The sequence below is a fragment of the Saccoglossus kowalevskii genome, chromosome 21 (genome assembly GCF_978046115.1).
Source record: "Saccoglossus kowalevskii chromosome 21, keSacKowa6.1, whole genome shotgun sequence".
Lineage (NCBI taxonomy): Eukaryota > Metazoa > Hemichordata > Enteropneusta > Harrimaniidae > Saccoglossus > Saccoglossus kowalevskii.
The window spans coordinates 16,087,882-16,114,464 of record NC_140661.1 but is presented as its reverse complement, the minus strand read 5'-3'; the positions used below and the strand labels follow the sequence as shown (position 1 = coordinate 16,114,464).

At 33.8% G+C, this 26,583-nt stretch overlaps 1 protein-coding gene across 12 annotated transcripts in view; it reads left to right on the top strand.

Annotated features, from left to right (window-relative positions):
- Positions 1–1,218: 1,218 nt before the first annotated feature.
- The window catches only part of LOC100366588 (intermembrane lipid transfer protein VPS13A-like), a 135,933-nt gene continuing 110,568 nt past the window's right edge, over positions 1,219–26,583 (top strand). For all 12 annotated transcript variants that reach the window (XM_085495458.1, XM_085495453.1, XM_085495448.1 and 9 more), the window contains exons 1-2: positions 1,219–1,464; positions 21,952–21,995. In XM_085495458.1, coding sequence (XP_085351584.1) covers positions 1,365–1,464; positions 21,952–21,995 — 144 coding nt within the window. In that variant the 5' untranslated portion in view covers positions 1,219–1,364. The remainder of the gene's footprint in view (positions 1,465–21,951; positions 21,996–26,583) is intronic.

The window sequence follows — 26,583 nt, the reverse complement described above, 5'->3', positions numbered from 1 at the left end:
ACTCTTTCAATTTCACAATTATTGCTCTTTTCTCAGAATTTTTGTGAATAGTTAGCTAATTAATCGCATCTTGAGTTTATTATTGAACAGTGCATGTAACCCCCCCCCCCAATTAATTAGAAATGCTGTTGATTTGAATTTAATTTGATCAGGGATGTGTAATACGAGTATTTTATATTTAGACCCTTTTCTGGTTTGTATATTTTTATTTTTATTTATTTTTAAATCATAAAATTGTTTCGTTGAACTACTTTTTTTCACATAAGATTTGATTAAGCTTTTTATGTTGAGCAAATTCTATGTGTGGCCATGGTAAATCAAACCACTGTTGTGTTTTGGTATATCCAAGGTTGCCCATCACAGGTCTCTGGCCTAAATGTAGATACCGTGGAATTGTTTTTTTTTGTTTTTAATTAATTGGAGAAATAATAAGCTGATGAATTGAGACTTTTCATTCAGTAGAATTTTTTTTAAAAATTATAGTGGTTAACTACCTTTACTTGTCATTATTCTATGTATTATTTATAGAAATTAATTAAAATTACTAATCATGCCAAACGTTGGTCTGTACTTGTTTGTGGTGAATGAGAACATTATACCTTACAGTACTGCATCTAATAATCAGGCTTATATTCATTGCCTACCATCTATGTTGGTGTTATGCTGAGTGTGTATGTTGCCACTTTCTACAACTAATTGTCTGGGTATAGGGCGCCACCAAGTGGTAGATTTTGATAAATAACTCCCAGGGTTTAAATTTTGGGGATTTTTTTGCATGGGAAATTACTCGTCTAATGATATTCCATCATATATAAGATCAACAAGAACTTTATTAAACTTTCTTATTTCTCTTAAGGTCTTATGCCACTAATCAACCAATGGCTGCTCAATTTAAATGCCTAGCAAGAACCAATGAAATTTGTAGCTGTGGGTTTATTCTGTGTGTATTTGGATGTTCTAATCTTGGTGATTTTCCAGTGATTTCTGTTGGTGCAATCCAAATACAGTAGGTGTGTCTTGTTTACCTGAGATTTGCAAGAGTTTGAGCTGGCCAACATGTTAGTTTTTTTCATATGGTTGATTACTGGCATGCTGATTCCCATTTTTGAGCCACATTTTCAACTTTCTTCGTCATTTTCATATAGCAATCTCGTCATATGTTAACATTGTCGTCTATGAGCCCTTATGGATGGAAACAACGCCCCCAATGGTGACCTGCGAGGAAAGTCCTGTAAATCCTAGGGCACATACACTCAGTGTACACGATGTGGTAAAGTGAACTGCGATGTGTCACTGACTTGCTGCTCTGGTGAATGAAATTACTGCATATTTCTGATTCCTCGGGGCAGCAACCGTGAGTCAAGATGGTGTTCGAGTCTATTATCACCGATCTTATGAACAAATACCTGGGTGATTTCGTGGAAAACCTTGACAAGTCACAACTAAAACTGAGTATTTGGGGAGGTAAGCAACACATACATGCGATTCGCTGTCGATCAACAGCAGTTACTATTTCTGAATTTATTTATCAATGTATAACTGAAATCCCTGATGTCTAAGCGGTGTTTACGATGTACTAACAACCTCTGTTAAACCCGTTTTCTGTGACACAGCTTCTACGTAACCGAGTTCAAGTTTGTTTACGTTTACGGTTGATATCAAAATGTCGACTTTGCCTTTTTAGCGCATCCGGCCGCGTTGACGTAATATGTCATAGCACTGGCTGTCAGCTTGCATGCACACCACTGCCCTATTAATTTCTATTAACTTCAAACATTATAATTCAAGGACACAAAACCATCCGTTGAAGGTTCTCGGTGATTGTGCAGACTATTCTTCATGTATTTGAATCGACGAAACACCGTGATCTCGTGACGGTGACACAAAAGCAACACGCCCACCATGGTGCCTATACTTGGAATGCTATGCCGAATAACCTTCTTCAATTACGTGGCTCTATTTTGAAACCCCCAAGCCTTCGTCTACATTTATGAAGTTAAAATAATAATTGTTGTTATCACAGTTAGCATTCTGTCCCACTATTAAATGTCTAACTGGGTTCATTGAACTTTGGTTAGTCTGTGATGACTATTGTTCTGAGCATCACACCCCACTGCAATTTACGATCAAATGCATTCCACACTTTTATTGACTGACTGGCAGTTCTGTATGTGTCAGCTATTTATATTATTTATAACAAATATTTTCTATTATATTTTATAAATGAATATTGCAATAAAATAAATTGTTGTTGGCACTCAAAATATTTATATTTATAATTAGACTCCTGCTTAATGCTTAAAACTTTAGTTTGTGAGAAATGCTAAGTACAGATTAAATCAGGCCTGTTTTTAAGACCAAATCCAGAGCCTTAGCATGGGCTAACCAGGGAGCTGCACAGCTCCCTGTGCTAACGAAGCGTGCATGAATGCTTAGCGCAGGCTATGTGCCCAAAACACCATTGAATTCAATGTTCATTTGGAAGATTTACTATTATATTCGTAACTATTCATTTCAGTATGACATTTCCGACATGACAATCATTGCAAGCACACATATTATGTTTGTTCTTGATAAAAAATTAACTGCAGACAAGACTCTGTGCTACTTCCTGTTATTCTGTAATCTGGTATTGTATTGTTTTATAACCGTAAAACTAACGTGTATACCTTCCTAGTTACTGTACTGAGTAATCATAGTTACCGTAAAATGACTGAAGATTTTTGTATATTCTTAACAAGTTTGGGCGTTCATTAGTCCATGCATGGAGGTAAAAAGAGAAGGAGTCACAGCCAAGCTTAGATCAAAGGTACCAGGATGGTCGCCGCTGTTTGTACATAGATCAGGGAGTTTATTTGCCGAACGGATCAAGGAGGACAGTTTCCTCTTAGGGCAGTGAGGATTACCGTGAATCAGCATACTACGGACGCCTTCGGCGGCACTCTGTGATTTTCGTGACAATTCTGTCAAATTCTTATAAACAAATATGGCGACGATCGATAACGCGTACGAGTTTGACTACGATGCTGAAACTGCTATGTCCTTCATTTCAGAAGACGTAAACGAAATCGAAGAGCATATTACAGACGAAAAATTGTTTTCCATATGCTGTGAACGAAACGATTACTCAAAAACAAAAAAAAATGCAGCGAATTTCTTGTTGACGCACTGCCGTAGGAAGTAGGACATACAAGGGATATAAATTTCAAAAAGCGTCATTTCGAACCTCAAAATTCAGTCACTGGTACAACGCGGTGCGGTCCATGCCATGCACCATTGCAAAGATCATTAAACGAGCTTTATTGTGGACTAAAAAATAGTACTAGCAAGGTTTCGAAACATTACAATATTGCTGATTCAAAACTACAACGGAAAATGTGCTGAAAAACGAAAAATTACATAAACTTAACAAGAAACTCTCTGATTTTCAAAATTCCAACTTTCCCGTTCTCACAAACACGTTTCCTCTACGTATAAAAGATCTGCGCATGCTTTATGTCCTTTGACATTTACTGCGACACCATAAAACAAGACCTTGGAATGTGTACTGTGCTCAGCAACGCTTAAGAGTAAATGACGTGTCGGCGACGATCCTGGGGTGAAAGGACGATAAGACAAAGGGAATTATAGGATTAAACTTGTTTAAAACGAAAGAAGTTTAGGATTATTTTACCTCCATGGTCCCTGCTAACCATTGTTTCCTTTTGTGTGTGAATGCAATTGGGTCTATCCGATATGCAAACATTTGGGATTAGCTTAAATCTTAGTCCATACTTCGTGTAGTAAATCTTAGCCTGTAGATTGTGTGGCATGAAAACTACTATCAATTAATAATTTAAGTGTTGAAATTTGACTGGCAATACTAACTCCACTCATAACAGTCCCTTTATGTAGAGGGAATTAACTTGAACTTCACAAAGATTTCAAAAGGTAATTGCGTTGATGCATTAAGAACAATTTCATCACTGTTAGCCATGAAACTGGTTACCCTAGTAACCACAAAATACTGAACACCCAATAAATTGATACAGCAGAGCTTCACCCACCCTAATATGGGTAGAATTTTACACATGTTCAGATCCTGGGTGAGGTATTTTAACACTCCTGTAAAAAGTGGCATAGTGGTGTTTCATATTCTTGCACCTCCCCTGGTGTGTTAGCAAGTAAATGTACTTCATATATTATTTTACATACTGTAAAATACTTTATTTCCACTTGGAATTTACTTTTGCTGAAGGGATAATTCAGTGAAATTGAAATCCAGTGAATATACCTTTTTTCAACTCGTCAAAAATCAGTGAAAATAAATTCTATACAAAACACCCAAAAAGCATTTTCACCAAAAATTTATTCCAGCTAAAATAAGTATTTTACAGTAGATAATAGGCAGTCATAGTAACATATTCAGCCAATCATATCGCTCAGATTGTATCTTCTGTCATTCAGGTTTCATTCAATTGGTTTGAAATTAATTCACATGTATATCTCATGTGTTAAATTAAGCTATTTTATTTTTGATCACCTGCTTCTAGTCACTAGGAAATATGCTGCAAGACGTGTTGGGTTTCCAGTTGAGCAAATATAGTAAATTCTATTATTATACATCTGTCACTGTACGCCATAAGTTACAGCGTACCGTAATTTTGTGATATTTTATAGGGTATTTTAATCCTACCATATTAGGAAATGCAAATTTCAAATATAAAATGATTACGCGTGTAAGTGTTCTCTGATAATAAAAACAAACATGGCTGCCACCTCAGTTTGACCGTACTCCACACAAAGATGTTTGCTGATTCTGTTCTAAACATTTTGGATTTTGACATTCCCATGATGTATCCTTGGGAGAAAAAAACTGGCTGCGCGCTGGTCGATACTTCTATGAAAACTATGTTAGACCATTTCTATGAAAACTATGTTAGGCCATTTCTATGAAAACTATGTTAGGCCATTTCTATAAGAACTATGTTAAGGCATTTTTCATGAGAGCTATGTTAGGCCATTTCTATAGAAGCCATGTTAGGCCATTTCTATAGCTGTACTGTCTTCGTGCATACTTTGAAGTATCCTCGTAATAACCTCATATTATTTAATACTGGTTATTGAACCAGTTACCATTCACTGAGAGATCTCGCGTTATGTGTGAAATCAAACGTAAAAACAGGACAATTGTCATAGCATTGTAGTGTCAAAACATTTGATAAATGCTGTTTTGGGGTATTTCCACACTTAATAATTTTGATTTAGTGAAGATATCTTAATGCCTTATTCCTCCCTGAAAGACCAGCATTTCAATATTGCTCTATACAAAAGACAAATTCAAATACAAATCATTAGCTTTTTCCAGCTTTGATCCAAGTATGTCATGTTTTACATTATCCCTTGCAGTGAACTAGAAATCACACCGATTACTAATAACATTTTGATGGAGAGAGGGATGACTATGAATCAAGCAATATTGGAAATCGTTTTGTATCTGTAAATTTCTCAGTTACTTTAATCAAATTTTTTCTTCACGAATGTTATAAAATCATCAAAGTGTGAACTTTAATAGCTACGAAAATTAAACAATTCACAGCAAGTTTAGTTGATGATCTATTTGTTTTCAGTAATCAAAAAGCACAAAAATATAATTGACCTCATTAAGTCGAACATTTTGTTTTTGTAGTTATAATATTGACTGCGTTTAATTCTAGCAAATCTAATTATAGAAGGTTTCACACTAGATTTGAAATGCACTGGGTGGTCAAGGATCCCATATTTACTCTATTAGTAGCGCATCTACAGAATTTACAGAGGTATATCTATAGTCAAATTGATGATCTAGTATATGATATTATTGTCAAACTTGAATACTCACCAAGTTTTTATTTAGTGCATAAAGCTATCAGCGAAATATGTGAAAAGAGAACTCATCATTGTATTAAGCCCTCTGCTAGCCATTGTACATGTACTTGTACTATTGTGGAAGGACACTGACGGATCAGATGCATGAACACGTCACTGTCAGTACCAGTATATTGCAAGGTCAGGAATAGACATGCTTATAAACTACCAGAATTGAATTGATGAAAATAACTGACGTTGTAGATAATTAGTGTATCTTTTCTAATCAATAAATAAATATATCTAAATATTCATGTCACATGGCAAGGATGCACTACTGGAAAATATATTGTGGAGAATTTTTTGTTGTTTTTTCATTTCTCTAAATTTTGTAATTCATTTTATATGCAACAAGTGTTTTGCTTCAGTGGCGGCCTATATATGCTTATTTCTATGTCGTTAGGATATTTAGAGGGACATTTAGTAGTAGTAAACATTTGACTGAAGTTGAAGACAGCGATTAATACCAACTAATATTAAATTAGCATATTGTAATTTATTTTTTATATTTGGTGTGTACTTTTGTAATCATTATTTGCCATTCTTGCTCTTTCATGTCACTCTAAATTCCTGATTGATTTCATGTACTGGGATACCTGAAATGTCTTTTTCGGTTAATGAAAACAGTGTCACCCTGCAAACATGTGAGAATTCAGTTCTAAGTGAAGATAACAATCCACTCTTGAAATGCAAAGGCTCATGGGTAGACACTTGTTTGTAAACAATGATTATGACTGTGTGTTGTATGCGCAGATGACTCACTCGTTTTAAGGAATAAAATCTAAATTTGTGTCACACTGTGAAATGACCCACATTGTCATAACCATCTCTTCTATCACTACATGTACATTATAAATCATTATTATAATGAAACAAAATTATAAAAATATAATAAATCCCTTGAGCATTCTGACAGCTCATTGTTTAGGAAGATGATACCGAAATAAATAAATTAAATGACACTTTGTGAAATTAAACTATGTTTAATTTTTTGGCCTTTTTAACTAGAAATATTATTTTTTCTGTACATGTATGTATGTACCACTATCATAAATCAGACAATCAATTTCTTTTTTTTTGATATTTCTCAGGTCTCATGTTTATTAGATGGATAAGTCGACCCCTCAATTATGAGGTTGTTTATATCATAAAACTCAATAGATGTTACCTCCTTACTTTATAGGGAAATTAACAAATTTTTGCAACAAAAAAAACACCCTGTTTCTAGTTTCATTTTTTTGATTCCAGAATCAGTGATGAGCTGCGTCGTTTTATGTGACTGCTATTGTGAAATGTGCTACGGGTTAATCAGCTCATCAAGCCTACAAATGCATTGATTTCAAAAAGCTACTGGAAATAATTTTTATGTTTTTGTTATTCGTAAATACCAGAAAAACTTGTTATTTTCCTGTTTGTTTGTGTACAGAGTGACCTTTTTCCATTTTACTGTTCCATTTCAAGTGTAACATGCCGCGTGGTCTTTGACGCAGTGCGTGTTCTCTGCCTGACTATACCCCATGAATGTCACTAGCCACGAGTCTCAGAGGCACTAAAACAACGTCCTGTAATCGTGTTCATTGGAAAACAAAACAAATCACTAATAAATTTATGAAAACAGCTCTATTTTGAATCGATCTAAAAGTACTCTTTTAATTCGTGCACCAAAAACCAATAATTTCCGTTTTTACGCTATTAATTCGCGCACTTGAAAAAATAATTATTTTTACTACCGCGAATTAATCATGTTTTTACGGTAGCTCCCGTAGAAATGGCCCAACATAGCTACATAATATTGAAATGGCCTAACATAGCTCCTGTAGAAATGGCCTAACATACAAAAATGTAGCTACAGAATATTGAAATGACCTAACATATATCCTATAGAAATGGCTTAACATAGCTACAGAATATAGAAATGGCCTAACATAGCTCCCGTAGAAATGGCCTAACATAACTGTAGAAATGGCCTAACATAACTCTGTAGAAATGGCCTAACATAGCTCCCATAGAAAAGATCTATTTATAGCTCCAACTACTGTATATACCTCAGAATGCATTAACGTGTTGGCGCAAACCAAGGCTCCCATAATTCTAGTCAAGAATCAAACTTAATTTCTCCTTCCAAAAACATCATGTATTTAAGTCTGCTCATAGACATGTTCACAGTTTGTATCTGCTACTAGTGCTACATGTACATGTAGGTGTGAAACAATTCCTCACATGGAAGGGACAGTGTGTGTATATGTAGTCACTATTGCTGGCTTATGTTAATGTCATCAAGTCATTAACACATGGTACATATATACATGTATATATCAATCGGTAGGGAAAGTTTGTTGATGTGATCTTTAAACTCCACTTATGTGTTTTTCAGCATGCTATCAGTAGTTAAACCATGCTATGCTACCGTGGAAACGTTTGTTGTTAAGGTCTGTAATTAATGGTCCAGACACGGATAGGGGATATAATGTTTGCTCGCCCAAGCCAGTATGGATATAAATTAGTAATAGCACACACATCATCCTGGTATGGTGTATACAATTAATATCGGATATAGACACATGATAATGATTAATATGTCATAATTACAGTTATTAAACGTGTTATAAAATATCAATCATAGTATTTTAATTGTAAAATGCATAAAGAGCTCTCATATATTTTGTAATACATTGTTATAAGTATACAACATGTGTCAGTAATCATTACCAAATTGAAGGGAACACATATACACGTACATGTATACACATACATGGATGAATTTTGAAAATGCATTGGTAGTCATCAAAATTTAACCCTGAATTAAAGATTACATCTAGATGTCATTTTTGTCATGCATGTACTTTCATTATTATGGGTTAATACGAAAAATGAAAAAAAAAATGGGTTTTGAAGATTCAAAAATGTCATGAAAATACATGTAGGTCAAAATTTGCATTTTTGTACTGGTTTCCATGGTGATATTATCTCAAAATTGTGCTCGCTGACATTGAATTAGTTTTCTATTATATATAGTGGGAAGTTCTCTCATAATTCAATGCATATACCGGGTATATGCAGAAACAAGCTCAGTAGTAAAAAATTTGAATTCAACTTCCCCACACATGTACTGTTAAATACAAAAATTGTTTTGTCATAAATTTTGCCAAAATTATATTAAAATTGATGTCAAATTAAGTTGCAAATTAAGTTGCAGAGGAGCAGGGGTACTCAGAGGAATATGTGGTATTCATTTTTTGAGTATGAGAACATATTGTAAAGGGCATGTTTTTTAAGGTGATAGCATGTTGTACATGTATTACTTATTCATGAAGTGGAGTCATACATACATATATGGCAAACTAACCTGCTCTCTGATTGGTCCAACTGTTACTCTTGAGGATCCAATCAGACACAATTTTGTAAGTAGCTTCACATTGACTCTCCATGTTTAGGATTACTTTTTAGCTCCGCTGTCGACTTTGTCGAGCGGAGCTTATCATATGAGTGATTGTCCGTCGTCGTCCGTGTCAATGTTTTACTTTTTCGACTTCTTCTTGAAAACTACAAGCCTGAATGCTTTGATACTTGGTGTATATGTACCTTGGGTAGACCTCTCTTAGGTTTGTTCATTTCATGTTGATATCTTCAATTCTCTAATTTTGGTGAATATTTTTGTCATTTTTGGTAAAAAGTGATATTTTCGACTTCTTGTTAAAAAATGCAAGTGCAATTGCTTTGATATTACATATATAGGTACTACATGTGGACCTCTCTCAGATTTGTTCATTTTGTAATGATATCTTTAATTCTCTAATTTTGGTGAATATTTTTATCATTTTTGGTAAAAAGTGATATTTTCGACTTCTTGTTAAAAACCGCAAGTCCAATTGCTTTGATACTACATATATAGGTACTACATGTGGACCTCTCTCAGATTTGTTCATTTCGTGATGATATCTTCAATTTTCTAATTTTGGTGAATATTTTGTCATTTTTGGTAAAAAGTGATATTTTCGACTTCTTGTAAAAAACCAATAGTCCGATTGCTTTGATATTACATATATAGGTACTACATGTGGACCTCTCTCAGATTTGTTCATTTTATGATGATATCTTCAATTCTCTAATTTTGGTGAATATTTTTGTCATTTTTGGTAAAAAGTGATATTTTTGACTTCTTGTTAAAAACCAAAAGTTCAATTGCTTTGATATTACACATATAGATACTACATGTAGACCTTTCTCAGATTTGTTCATTTCGTGATGATATCTTCAATTCTCTAATTTTGGTGAATATTTTGGTCATTTTTGATAGAAAGTGATATTTTCGACTTCTTGTTAAAAACTGTAAGTCCGATTGCTTTGATACTATACATATTGTTCATTTTCTAATGATGTCTTCAGTTCTTTAATTGAAATGTGCATTGCTAACAGCGGAGCTATCTCAGCCGATAGGCTGCTTGTTTTGGTAAAATTGACAAAATGGATATCTTTTTCAAAGATAAAAATGCGTTAACAGTAGTTTCTTATAATCAATGGAGTTGCAATGGCAGTTCGTTTTAATAAACAGTGTTCAAAAACATTCCAGATCATCATGTATGCAATTCACCCTGTTATTTCCGCTTTTTACTTCTGTTACTCCATATTCCCAAACATGGGTACCAGGTACATGTATATCCTTCAAGCTGAATTCCAGGACTTACCAGATAAATTGATACTATTGCCTCAGTTTTTTAGCTCCGCTGTCGACTTTGTCAAGCGGAGCTTATCATATGAGTGATTGTCCGTCGTTTCTGTCGTCCGTGTCAAGGTTTTACTTTTTCGACTTCTTCTTGAAAACTACAAGCCTGAATGCTTTGATACTTGGTGTATATGTACCTTGGGTAGACCTCTCTTAGGTTTGTTCATTTCATGTTGATATCGTCAATTCTCTAATTTTGGTGAATATTTTTGTCATTTTTGGTAAAGTGATATTTTCGACTTGTTAAAAACCACAAGTGCAATTACTTTGATATTACATATATAGGTACTACATGTGGACCTCTCTCAGATTTGTTCATTTTGTAATGATATCTTTATTTCTCTAATTTTGGTGAATATTTTTGTCATTTTTGGTAAAAAGTGATATTTTCGACTTCTTGTTAAAAACCGCAAGTCCAATTGCTTTGATACTACATATATAGGTACTACATGTGGACCTCTCTCAGATTTGTTCATTTTGTGATGATATTTTCAATTCTCTAATTTTGGTGAATATTTTTGTAATTTTTGGTAAAAAGTGATATTTTCGACTTCTTGTTAAAAATCAATAGTTCAATTGCTCTGATATTACATATATAGATACTACAGGTAGACCTTTCTCAGATTTGTTCATTTTGTGACGATATCTTCAGTTCTCTAATTTTGGTGAATATTTTTGCCATTTTTGGTAAAAAGTGATATTTTCGACTTTTTGTTTAAAACTGTAAGTCCGATTGCTTTGATATTACATATAGAGGTACTACATGTGGACCTCTCTCAGATTTGTTCATTTTGTGATGATATCTTCAATTCTCTAATTAATTTATTTTGGTGAATATTTTTGTAATTTTTGGTAAAAAGTGATATTTTCGACTTCTTGTTAAAAACTGTAAGTCCGATTGCTTTGATACTATTCATATTGTTCATTTTCTAATGATGTCTTCAGTTCTTTAATTGAAATGTGCATTGCTAACAGCGGAGCTATCTCAGCCGATAGGCTGCTTGTATAGAATTAGTCCAGGTATACCAAAAATGATAAATAAACATATTTTTCTGAAAAATGAAATCTACAATTTTGTAACATAAACATGACTCATGATGCCTACTGATATCACAACTAGCGGTGTCCAGCAAACTGTTGTTGCTTTATTTCTAAGATTATTGTGTATTTATATATTTTTTAAACCTTGTGAACTACCAGTATAACTATAATATATTACGGTATAAACTACTAGTATTACCTCTATCTGTACTTCGCTCTCCCTGTCCATTATGTAAATGTAGTAAATTTATTCAAAATTTACATTAAATCTCAGGATGAATTACCATAGTAAAAATAACATTAATTTAAGATGTATATTTTCCGTTTTTCGATTATCACATGTACCAGGTACTATAGTTGTCAAAATTATCCAGTCCAGAATTCTACATGTATTTCAATTACAAAACAAGGCTTGAATTTTGAAGCCCAGAGGGAAGCTATTTTCGAGGCAAATTTTGATGAAACTGCCTTATCCTATTGGAACAATATGTGAAAAATATGTATTTTTTTAAAGTGCTTCGCAGCATCAAGGCAGTTGCCAAAATAATGCTAGTGTAAGTTTCTGTTTTTTTTTTAGATATTTGGAGTGGACAGGGGTGAGGGCATTGGGGATTAAGAATTACAGAGTAAAATTTGGAGATAGACTAATCCCACAAAAAAAAGAATGGAAGAAAAATTATCTTTATTATAAATCTACCTATTTAATGTAAAAAAAAGCAAAACATAATTTACAACTAGGTCATAAAAAAAAAATACACTATTAAACTCATTGTAAATTATATTTATTGTGCTTGTAAGTTTATTGGCTTTTCTCTTATTTTATGACTGATATTAAAAAAATAATATACCAGTAACATAATTTTTTTAACCGGTCACTGGTAGCATAGTGGTTGTCACATCAGACTCGTGATCGGTAGACCCAAGTTCAAATCCTACTTTAGGCTGAACATCAAAAAGGTCGACTCCTACCCTGGGTGAGTGTACCACAGACTCAATGGGAAGGCCAATTCCACTGGCCGAGATTCATTCACTAACGAATGCGACTTTAGGGGAACCTTGGTTAAGGTCCGCAGGTGCTTGTGTTCGACCGGGCCTGGTTGACGCCAGGATAGCGCATTACAAATTGCCATTTGATAGAGAGATGGTCGCACAGCCCTGTCATGTAGTTCCAAACATGAATATGACTTCTGTGGCAAAACACACAAGGTGTCGTCACTAGCACTTGCACACACAAAAAAAAAGTCAGGAGAGACAACAGTGACACTGAGTGTCCGGAACTGTCGCCTGGCACAAAAAATATTTAAAAAAAAAAAAAACATAATTTTTTGGTCGCTTTTATTTATTTATTTATTTATTTATTTATTTATTTATTTATTTATTTATTTATTTATTTATTTATTTATTTATTTATTTATTAATTTTTTACATCATTTTTGCATTCCCTTCTTATCTGATGCACACACTGATCAGTAACTAATTATTTATTTGTTATGGCCTTTTAGTCTGTCTGTATTTATACATGACACATTAATAGAGATTGTTGGAATTTTAATTGACTTTAATGGCTAATATGTATCACTGAGGGAATGAATACTAATTGACATACCATGTTTTTCTATCAAAAATAAAACATATCAAGCATATCTTAAACATGCCTAGATCATTAACATTAAAATTTCCTCACACAGATCATGCATCTTGGAACAGATACATGTATGCACGACCATTTGTTTTGTGACATTATTCAGCCATATTATTGTTAAAAATTCTATAACCGGATCTGGGTTGTGTATGAGCGCATTTCATTCAACTTGGTACGAGCCCAAACCGATCATTTTTACATTGTAATGCACATATGTGCATCTATTAGTTTTAGGATCTGGTTCAAGATAGCTGTATGGCGTCTATTTTAATTTTAATTCTACAAAATCTAGCATTTCGGCCTTTCCAGAACTGGATTTTGTTCATGTATGAATAAATTTTATTCAAACTTGATACATAAATTAAACATTATTTGATTTTGATGCATGTGATTTTGTTTTTTTTATATTGGATTAAAAATGCCCGACTGGTGGCCATTTTGTTTCAATAAATGCATTTCTGGAACCATGTCTATGACACTCTATGACAATTAACATCTATTGTTTTCTTTTAACATTTAACATTCTTAAAAGGCTGTGCGTAAAACACACTAAAATTAAACACCCTCTGAAATCCATGTGTGTAGTTTAGCCAACTGCTCATACCCTAGCGACAATAATATATCGAACAGGCGTGAAAACAAACACTTAAAAATATATTGCAGCAAAACTAACTCCTAAATGACAGGTTCGGTCATCCTTAACATATGTGTTAAACAATACAATTTGACCGCTTACAACATGAATTTGCTCTTTGATTCAAATATTTAAAAAAAAAATACAAGCTTCTGTTATAATACCAAATAGTAATTAAAGCCGCAAGCGGCGTCACCGGGGCCCAAGTTTTCAAACACACATGTATATTGCATGACCATATATGGGTAACTGTTATTTTAATCAAAACTCTTGTTCAATGTTGTCATAATAACACAGGATTCATCTTCCTAACTGCAACAGTGTTTGAGATATGACAGTTATGCATATTAATAAGCTCACATGACCATATATGGTCACCTGTTACTTTAATCAAATCTCTTGTTTAACATCATCATAATAACACAGGTTTCATCTTCCTACGTGCAACAGTGCTTGAGATATAACAGTTATGCATATTAATGAGTTCATCTGACCATATATGGTCATCTGTTTTTTGAATCAAATCTCTTGTTCAAAGTTGTCATAATAACACAGGATTCCACTTCCTATCAACAACAGTGCTTGAGTTATAACAGTTATGCATATTAATGAGGTTAGAGGCCCCCACCCCATGGGTGCCCGGCCACGTGCCCTAGCAGTGTGCTACTGGGGCAGAATAATGTATCTGATTGACACAAATGCACATACAAAATTTGAATGAAATCAGACAAATGCAAAACATGTAGTTGCATAATTTCTATTTTCACAAAATTCAAGATGGCAGCCAAACCACGTGACTGATCAAAATAATATTATTTTTCTCATATGGAGCTAAGGCCAGGCATGGTAAATATAAAAACATCTAGTAGATTGGTTGAATTGTCTCTGAGAAACAAATACCCAAACTTTTGGTCAATTTTGCCTAAAATCCAAGATGGCAGCCAAACCATGTGACTGATCTCAAATCTTTTTTAGGTTTCTGAAAGAGTTTGATATAGAGATGCCAAGAAGTAATATTCAGGATAATCCATCAAATGTTGCCAGAGTAAAAAACTACTTCCTGTTTAGAAGAAATCCAAAATGGTGGCCAAACCACGTGACCAATCGTAATAATTTTTTCAAACATAAATGGGCTTCATGTATAGAAGCCAAATACTATATATGAGAGCATTCTGCTTGGTGGTTCTGAAGAAGAAGATTTTTAAGTGTTTTTTGCCGTTTTTAGGAAAAACAAAATGGCGGGAAAAGTCACGTGACCGCTAAAGTTTTTATTGCAGATATTTATTACACATGAGTTGTACTATATACTATAAAAAAATCTAGAGGCCTAGACCCTCAGAAAGTGGTCAAACAGCCACTTCCGGTTTTATTTCGATCCAATATGGCTGCCAAACTAATTGACCAATCGAAATTCTGAAAGCATGTTGCACCAGTTCACATTAGGGACTATCAGTATAGAGCATTATCAGATCATTCCATTCAGCGGTTTTCTCAAACGACTTGATGAAAAAGTTACGGAAGAAAGAAGAAGAAAGAAGAAAGAAGTAAAAACCGGACAATAAAAATAGGGGCCTCGCCCTATGGGCTTGGGCCCCTAAAAATTTATTTGTTGTTGTTTTTTCCTAAAACTATAAGTTCTATTCTTGGCAGGGCTTTCATGTAACAGACTACAAATGTATTTGAGAATATAGTGCTGGACACACAGGAGCCCTTGATAGAATCTTAATTTGTTCAAGCTTTACGGTGATAAATTTGTCTGGTTTTCTATAAATATAATTATTTTGTTCTCGGATTATTCATGGTATTTTAGGCAAACTAATAAGGTGGAATCTATTTTTCTTTTTTTGGAGAGCTATATTTTTAAAATAATTTCTTTTTCAATATGCCGGTATTTAAGTGTGTTTTTTGCACCCCTAGGTGTTTAGCTTCACTGTCCATGAAGATTATTTATGATGCTGATTTACTTATTTGACTTCTTCATAAAAAATATTAACTATATCGCTTTGATACTTACAAGGAAGCAAGGAAGATACCTTTGGTGGTTCTCCTGCAGATGTTGTTATTCAATTACAATAAATCCAAGTCTTTAATTTTAGTTAAAGCACGGTAGTCGTCGCGCTGCGCATGGCAACATTTGTGTTGATAAACATTGATTTTCCCACAATCAAATGCGCTCTTCAAATGGAAATCACAAGTATGAGGTTTGACCTCGACTTGCACTGATTACCACCGGTGACTCCTTCGATACCTTCCAATCACATGAAAATTACCTAATTAAAGCTTGGAAACGTGTCAGTTCGTACTCGTTAATCTGCGCAACAGTCAAAGTCGCCATCTTTGTTTATATGAGTTCCATATATCTCGCACGTGCGCAGCGTGGCGACTACCGCACTTTAATATTTTGTCATTCTTGAAAACAGCTAGCCTTGTGGCTTTGATGCATGATATGTAGCAACCTTGGGTAGGCATCTCTCAGATTAGTTTATTTCACAGTCCCTCTATAGACCGGTCTGGAAACGGGCAGTATTTCTATGAAACAGTGCTCGTCATGGGTAAATAAAACGATTCACACCTGCGAATTCGCGTGCATATCACGTTTCCAGACCAGTCTATAGAAGGACTGTGTTTATTTCAAGACGATGATGATGATGTCTATTTCCTCATTATTGCTACTATACTGTGTATCACAAACATCAGAGTTAATGAGGATTAAATCTAATTGCAATTAAATTCTCACAATATTCAAATATCTTCAAAATCACCAGTTGTGCAGCTAGCGTTCACATTTAGTGTCCACCTCTTTAATTTCGCGAGGGACAATTTTCGGGAATTTTGTCAGGTCAATGAAAGTTGTGAAAATTTGTTGCAGTTGGGTTATATGACACTAAGTGTCATAGTTTGCTCTATCCAAAGCATTGGTGACTGTCAAATGGTTAGTAGAAGCCCTTCCAACTCGTACCCTCCATGTGCGTACTACCGACTAAAATACATGTATGGAGGTTTGTCACAGAGTTAGGCCTGCTTATTGCTAATGAGAAGGCACCCACAGAACTCTCACTGGACGGGGCATTCTTTCACTGCTAAAATGGAGTAGACAAGACAATAGTACTGGAAATGAAATGCACATACACCAAGATATCAAGTTAAAGCTCCTGGCTTTAATACCTCTCAAAATAAGTACAAGAAACAAAGGACAGAAAAGTATGATGAATAAATTCACTAAAATAGGGGAATTCCCAGGGAAGTATGCATTGGTGATAACTCACAGTTCCAGGATACACAGGGTACTCAGTTGAAATGTTGGACCCCATAAATGGCCCAGATTCAGGGACACCACCTGGGTTTCCACATGAGCCAATCAGAATGTGGCCTTGCAAGCAGCTGTGTCATGTAGGCAACTCAGTAGATCATAAACATAGTTTTTTATTCAAATAACAGCACACCTGGTAGATTCCAATTGTCCTTCCAGAGTTGTAAACACCATTTGTTATGTAAATCACAAGCACACCTGGTAGATTCCAATTGTCCTTAGCAAAGTTGCAAACATCTTTGTTATGTAAATCACAAGCACACCTGGTAGATTCTAATTGTCCTTCCAAAGTTGTAAACATCTTTGTTATGTAAATCACAAGCACACCTGGTAGATTCCAATTGTCCTTCCAAAGTTGTAAACATCTTTGTTATGTAAATCACAAGCACACCTGGTAGATTACAATTGTCCTTCCAAAGTTGTAAACATCTTTGTTATGTAAATCACAAGCACACCTGGTAGATTCCAATTGTCCTTCCAGAGTTGTAAACACCCTTTGTTATGTGAATCACAAGCACACCTGGTAGATTCCAATTTTCCTTCCAAAGTTGTAAAAATCCTTGTTAGGGAAGTCACAAACACACTTGGTCGATTCCAATTGTTCTTCCAAAGTTATAAATATCTTTGTTATGTAAATCACAAGCACACCTGGTAGATTCCAATTTTCCTTCCAAAGTTGTAAACATCTTTGTTATGTAAATCACAAGCACACCTGGTAGATTCCAATTGTTCTTCCAGAGTTGTAAACACCCTTTGTTATGTAAATCACAAGCACACCTGGTAGATTCCAATTGTCCTTCCAGAGTTGTAAACACTCTTTGTTATGTAAATCACAAGCACACCTGGTAGATTCCAATTGTCCTTAGCAAAGTTGTAAACATCTTTGTTATGTAAATCACAAGCACACCTGGTAGATTCTAATTGTCCTTAGCAAAGTTGTAAACATCTTTGTTATGTAAATCACAAGCACACCTGGTAGATTCCAATTGTCCTTCCAAAGTTGTAAACATCTTTGTTATGTAAATCACAAGCACACCTGGTAGATTCCAATTTTCCTTCCAAAGTTGTAAACATCTTTGTTATGTAAATCACAAGCACACCTGGTAGATTCCAATTGTCCTTCCGGAGTTGTAAACACCCTTTGTTATGTAAATCACAAGCACACCTGGTAGATTCCAATTGTCCTTCCAAAGTTGTAAACATCTTTGTTATGTAAATCACAAGCACACCTGGTAGATTCCAATTGTCCTTCCAAAGTTGTAAACATCTTTGTTATGTAAATCACAAGCACACCTGGTAGATTCCAATTGTCCTTCCAGAGTTGTAAACACCCTTTGTTATGTAAATCACAAGCACACCTGGTAGATTCCAATTGTGCTTCCAAAGTTGTAAACATCTTTGTTATGTAAATCACAAGCACACCTGATAGATTCCAATTGTCCTTCCAGAGTTGTAAACACCCTTTGTTATGTAAATCACAAGCACACCTGGTAGATTCCAATTGTCCTTAGCAAAGTTGTAAGCATCTTTGTTATGTAAATCACAAGCACACCTGGTAGATTCCAATTGTCCTTCCAAAGTTGTAAACATCTTTGTTATGTAAATCACAAGCATACCTGGTAGATTCTAATTGTCCTTCCAAAGTTGTAAACATCTTTGTTATGTAAATCACAAGCACACCTGGTAGATTCCAATTGTCCTTCCAGAGTTGTAAACACCCTTTGTTATGTAAATCACAAGCACACCTGGTAGATTCCAATTGTTCTTCCAAAGTTGTAAACATCTTTGTTATGTAAATCACAAGCACACCTGGTAGATTCCAATTGTCCTTCCAAAGTTGTAAACATCTTTGTTATGTGAATCACAAGCACACCTGGTAGATTCCAATTTTCCTTCCAAAGTTGTAAAAATCCTTGTTATGGAAGTCACAAACACACTTGGTAGATTCCAATTGTTCTTCCAAATTGTAAATATCTTCGTTATGGAAATCACAAGCACACCTGGTAGATTCCAATTTTCCTTCCAAAGTTGTTAACATCTTTGTTATGGAAGTCACAAGCACACTTGGTAGATTCCTATTGTCCTTCCAAATTGTAAATATTTTCATTATGGAAATCACAAGCACACCTGGTAGATTCCAATTTAAGGTAATATGACAAAGGATGCTGACAATTACATTTGTAATACTGGTCAGCAAGTATGTACCTAGTTTAGGTGTGTCAAGCTTTTGTACTTGTGGAGATGTCAGCAGCTCTACTCAAAAATCTGACAAACTTCATTTTGCTGTTGCTACCCCCAAGTAAATATGGAGACACAAAATGTGTTTTCAAAATATATGTTTTGTACCTAAGGTGAAGTATACATTGTACTAGCTGTGTGAAAAAGTTTGCGATCTTTATAGCAAATCAAAAGACTGTATGAAACAGTTTTATTACTTTTCACTTTTAGGCCAGACTTTTATTATCCCTTGTTTTGCAAACCCACCAAATGAACAGGAGCCGAAAATGAAATAAAAATAAAATTTTATTTCTGCGTAATTTCTCGCGCCCGCCGACTTGTAAGCGCAAAAAAATTGCTAAAGAATATTATTTTTATTTTTTTACTGCCCACCACATACCAAATCCAAGTTGCATTTTCGTGGGAGTATCATGATCAAAGTACTGAAGTCTCGCGCAGATGAGAAACAAGGTTATACATGGAATAAAATTTTATTTCATTTCTTCTCTCCGATAAATGATCTTACTTACAATTCTTTGAGAATCACACAAATCTAATGGAAAAAACGAATTAATTTTATTTTTTTCCCCGCCCTCCTCAAAAAAATTGCTTTATAAAAACTCAAGAAACAAGGAATAAAAAAAGTCTGGCCTTAGCTATTTTTGACTCCCGTGTGCGAAGCACAAAAGGGAGTCTTTGCAGTTACCCTGTCTGTATGTCTGTATGTCTGTATGTATGTATGTCACTTTTTTGTTCCATCGTTATCTCAAAAACCACTAATCAGATTTTGATGAAACATGGTACATAGATGCTCTGGGATAATGCGCAGAGTTGATTAGGTTTTGGTAAAAATCTATGAATATTAATTACCTAATTTGCATAATAATTAGCTGATTTTTAGCTGTTCCAAGACTGTTCCACTGATATCTGAAGAACCACTCATTGGATTTTGATGAAACTTGGCACATGGATGCTCTGAACTAGTGCGCAGATTTGATAAGTTTTGGGTAAAAATCTATGAATATTAATTACCTAATTTGCATAATAATTAGCTGATTTTTAGCTGTTCCAAGACTGTTCCACTGATATCTGAAGAACCACTCATTGGATTTTGATAAAACTTGGCACATGGATGCTCTGAACTAGTGCGCAGATTTGATAAGTTTTGGGTAAAAATCTATGAATATTAATTACCTAATTTGAATGATAATTAACTGATTTCAAGCTGTTCCATGACTGTTCCACTGATATTTCAAGAACCAGTCATTGGATGTTGATGAAACTTGGCACATGGATGCTCTGAATCAATACGCAGATTTGATAAGTTTTGGGCAAAAATCTATGAATATTAATTACCTAATTTGCATGATAATTAACTGATTTCATTTGAATAAAACTTGGTACATAAATGCTCTAGGACAATAGACAGCCTTATTAATTTTGGGTTAAAATCTGTTCATATTAATTCTCTAATTAGCATAATAATTACTATTTTTTTGGTTCTAATCACATTTTAATGAAACTTGGTACATTGTGCAGACCTTATTAGTTTTACACTTAAATCTGTTCATATTAGTTACCTTATTTACATAATTAGTTTTCTGCGTTTCCATCAACATCTCAAGTACAAGTAATTTTGAATAAATTTTTAATGTGTCTTCAATACTCTCAGCACACGGGAGTTCTTTCTAAGCTTTCTTTGATTTCAGGTTAGATTTCAATACACTTTTAATTGGATTATCACCTCAGTTATCTCACCATACAGTGATTTGGGTTTATCGGTATATATGTAGATAAAATACTGGTGTATGTGAAATTGGCATACCTCCCCCTCCTCTTCCTCCCCTGTTTCTCGACTACTATTGCAAGAAGTCTTTGTCATGGCCAGCTTAATTTAATCCTATCCAAATTACTGGCAAGGTTTTTGTTTTCTTCCTGTCACTCCCATGCATGGACTGGAAACCTGTGGCTACCCCAGGGATTTGCTTTCATGTGATGTAGAAAGAATACATGTACATGTACATGTGAAAAGTACATTGTTTACATAAAGCTTGATTGACATATTACACTTTAATTGTGTTTCAGGGTCAGTGACCTTCTAGCTATAATACTCTATGATGATTCATGTAAATATGATGTATTACACAGCTTGTATTCCTTTAGTTCAAAAATATAAATTTATTTATTTTAACTATATTTTTTATTTTTTTTTTGTTACTATTATAACTATTGCTACATTCCTTCAGTTATTATCAAAACATAGAAATAAAACTACCAGCAAATAAATTACAAAATAAAATATATGACAAATTTAACTTAAATACAAATTTTGAAAATAAAATAAACTGTATTTTATTTTGATAAGATTGATGCAGATTCTACGATAATAAATTAATATTAATACAATTGTCAAGTGGATCAGATAGTTGAGAACAAAATCTTTGGACATTATAAAATTTTAGCAAATATTATTATTAATTTTTTTTCTTCTTTTTCAGGTGATATTGTACTACAGAATCTTGACCTCAAAGAGAGTGCATTGGTAAGTCACCAAGATTAATTATTCATCAATATTTATAAAAAATTACTTATTTATTGACTTATATGGGCTTCCCATTTTTGTAAATAGGAAAGCTGATTTGCATATCTCATTTGCATATTATTTGTATACACTTGTTTTAATGGACTATTTTTCCCTCATTATGTGTGAAATTGAATGTAAACAAAAGTTGTAACGCCGTAATTGAAATTATTAATATGAGGTTATTTCGAGGATACCTCAAAGAATGCATGAAGACAGTACAGCTGGAGTATCAACCGACATGCAGAGGAGGTCGATGCACAGCGTTATGTCTGAGTGCATACTTTGAGGTATTCTCATAATAACCTTATTATTATACATCTTTTCTTCCAAGGATACATCATGGGAATGCCGAAATTCAAAATGTTTAGAACAGAATCAGTGAACTTCTTTGTTTTGAATCCGGTCAAACTCTGGTGGCAGCCATGTTTGTTTTTATTATTAGAGGATGCTTACGTGCGTAATCATTCCATATTTGTATTTTCTAATATGGTAGGATTAAAATACCCCGTAAAATACCGCAAAATTACGTCACGCTGTAACTTATGGCGCTACGGTGATAGATGTATAATAATATATTATAATATCAAAATATTGTGCGCTATTCAATGAAAGCAAAAGTATTTTTCGGGATATTTCCACGCTAAATAATGTGCTGTACACATTTGATGATGGTCAATTTTGATGACATCCAACTTGGTGACAATATGCTACTTGTTATTCACTCACAAATTAGAATACCATCTCAATAAAAAGGAAATATAATTACCGGTGTACTACTCGGTATATGAATATTTTTAACTTAATATTTATAATGGTTGTTAAACTCACAGATAATTTGCTGGCAATTTAAATCTACACAGCAATAATTTGTGTAATATACATGTAATAATTTCAGTGTTCTTGATTTATTTTGATTTAATTTAATGTCATGTAATTTATTTTTACCCTCTAGTGGCAATAAATTTGAAATGATATTAAATGTGTACTTAAAAATAACAATTATTGCAAATTTAAATTTGTTAACTCTGATGGCACTGGTGATTTAAGTTGTGCTTTATTCAGTTGTAATGCAAGCTATGAACAGCTGTAGATATGATATCCAGGGATCAAATCACTTTGACATTCCGCATGTATGTATGTATGATTGCATTACTGATGTATTTTTTCAAAATAAACTTTCAGTCGTGATTATTATGAGTTATTGTTATTGCAACATGCGAATACAAGTCTTAATTTCTTATATCACAGCAATAAAAACAATACTGTCGCACCATTTTGTTTTCTCCATGTACTGTTCGAGCACAAATAGACTGATGACGCTTATTGTGCATATCACAACAGTTAATGTGAAATACCACTTTAATACTGTAAATGCTTTATTTTTATTTAGCTCTAATTAATTTTCGCTGAAAGGACTTTTTGGGTGTTTTGTTTTGAATTTATTTTCTTTGATTTTTGATGACTTGAATGTGTAAAATATGGAAAATATTTTTGTGGTTTTTATTTTCACTGAATCATCCCAGAGAAAATAAATTTCAAGTGAAAATAAAGTATTATACAGTAGTGATATTTCACACTGAACTATAAATTATATAGTTCATTGTTATGTACTAATAATTAAATACAGTATGTAAAATGGTATCACAGAGTCCATGCCTTCTCAGCTTTCACAGAAGATTTATACCAGTTTGGGCACAATCTACAAAATGATATAATTGTACATTCTGCTCCTCTCCACGTGAAATGTTGATAATAAATCTTTTGATCAAAAACTAAAAACAATATTTGAAACTGTCTGTATGGTCCAAAATTATGATGAAATTTACAGAAAATTTTACATTTTTGAAAAAATTTCTGGCAATCGAAAAGGTTGATGTGCTTTTACGCAAGAGGACATTAGCCATTATGTATCCATGTACATGTAGGCGCCTACATCTAATTACTGTAAATGCATTAATTTTTCACTGGGTTTTAATTTTACTCCGCTTATTTATAATCCGCTAATTATAAAATTAGATCCACATGAGCATGTAAAATAACAACAGAACTCATTGTGTCTCCGGCAAATTTGTAAACTTAAAACCCAGTGAAGCTGAAAACATTAAAATAGTGAAATTAAAGGATTTTACACTACAGTTTTCATTTGTTCCACTCAAATAAATCTTTGTAGTATGTATTGCAATTTTATGGAATTCCTTCCATGGCAACAGTTGTTGCTACTGTCCTGCATAAGGAATCTTGGGTGATTTAGAGTATGAACCATGTCAATGAACTTTCATGGTTGGATTACATGCACATATCCCAGATGAATATAAGGCTTGTAAAACAGTAATGTGAATATGTCTGTCATTAATATTACTGACATTAGTAGTACTTTTTATAGACACTGCCAAGAATTTTTTTTAGATTTGATCTTAACCTTTTCACAACCAGACTTTCTCGCCCAAATTTGTCTGCACTTTTTTTAGCTCCGCTGTCGACTTTGTCGAGCGGAGCTTATCATATGAGTGATTGTCCGTCGTCGTCCGTCATCGTTCGTGTCAATGTTTTTCTTTTTCGACTTCTTCTTGAAAACTACAAGCCTGAATGCTTTGATACTTAGTGTATATGTACCTTGGGTAGACCTCTCTCAGATTTGTTCATTTTTGGTAAAATGTGATATTTTTGACTTCTTGTTGAAAACCGCAATTCCAATTGCTTTGATATTACATATATACAATTTTATTTGCATTTTTTCTAAACGATTTAGAAATGGCTTTGAATAAAGCACCATTTAATGGGGTTGAATTGGATGATTATCCACTAACATGTCTTATGTATGCCGACGACACCGTTATTGTATCTGATAGTGCTTCGGGTTTACAGTTGTTACTTGCCAGATTCCAATTTTATTGTTATACGTGGAAAATGTTTGTAAACACCACTAAAACTGAAATTATTATTTTCAATAAGGATATTGTTGACTGTGATGACGATAACTTGGATTTTAAATTATTTGGAAATCAAATTGATATTGTTGTAAATTATACATATCTAGGCGTTGTCTTTGCCGAAAATGGTTCATTTAAGTTGGCATGTGCAATTTTGGCCGGAAAAGCTTCAAAGGCAGCGTACGCGGTCAGGAAAGGAATTGGTAACGAGATTTCACCAAAATTACTTCAAAAAATATTTGATTCAAAAATTAAACCAATTTTAAACTATGGAGCGGCAGTTATAGGAAATCAGTATTGTAAACCAATTGAAAATGTTCAGTTAAAGTGGTGTAAATATATATTAGGTGTGGGGCAAAATACAACCAATAGTGCAGTTATGGGTGAACTCGGATGATATCCACTTAGTATTGGCAGAAATCTAATCCGTATTAAATTTTGGAAACGTATTCTGAAAATGTCATCTAATCGACTCGTTTACAAAGCCTATAGAGAGTCTGAAAAAATGGCACAGATAGGAAAACCATGTTTTGCTTTAGCTATTAAGAAATTATTAATTAAACACAATATGCATACTGTTTGGGAGAATAGGTTTATCTCCCAAATTATCGATGAAACAACGTTGTTAATTGGAAAGAAAGAGAGAGATTTTTATTTCAAAAGTTGGAAAGATGCTTTATTTGACGATGTTCGTAGATCCCCAAACAGTAGAAATAAGTTACGAACGTTTCGTCAATTTAAAACAAATATTTTTTATGAGAATTATTTGGATATCGTTCGTGTTCCCCTCTACAGACAAGCTTTAACTAAACTCTGGTGCTCTAATCATAAGTTACACATTGAGATCGGTAGATATTATGGAACTCCAGTGGAAAATAGAACCTGCCAAATATGTATAGATGCTGTTGAAGATGAAACTCATTTTCTGGTAGTATGTCCAGCATATAACCATATTCGAAAACCGCTTTTTGATCAAATTAACTGCATTGAACCACAATTCGAGTTCCTTTCGCCTATCCGTAAACTTACATATATTTTTTCTCAGGATAACCATGAAATCATCCAAAGTATTGCAAGATTTGTATACACAGCTTTTCAGATTAGATATAATTTGTTAGTGTGAGTTCTCCAATAGATGAGTTGTATATGTGTGTGTATGTGTATATATATAATACTTTATTTTATTGAGGCGATTAAAGTCACGCCTGTAACTTTCGCATTGTAACCTGTTCCCCCAGGTTAGTGGGGTATATTTCTTTAGAGAAATGGAAATAAAATAATAATAATAATAATATATAGGTACTACATGTGGACCTCTCTCAGATTTGTTCATTTCATGATGATATCTTCAATTCTCTAATTTTGGTGAATATTTTTGTAATTATTGGTAAAAAGTGATATTTTCACCTTCTTGTTAAAAACTGCAAGTCCAATTGCTTTGATGTTACATATATAGGTACTACATGTGGTTCTAACTCAGATTTGTTAGTCCCCGTTCGGACGCAGTCCGAAAACGGGGACTTATGTTTTGCCCTGTGTGCGTCCGTGCGTCCGTGCTTCCGTGCGTCCGTGATCACCTGTATCTCGAACATGCATGGACCGATTGAGTTCAAACT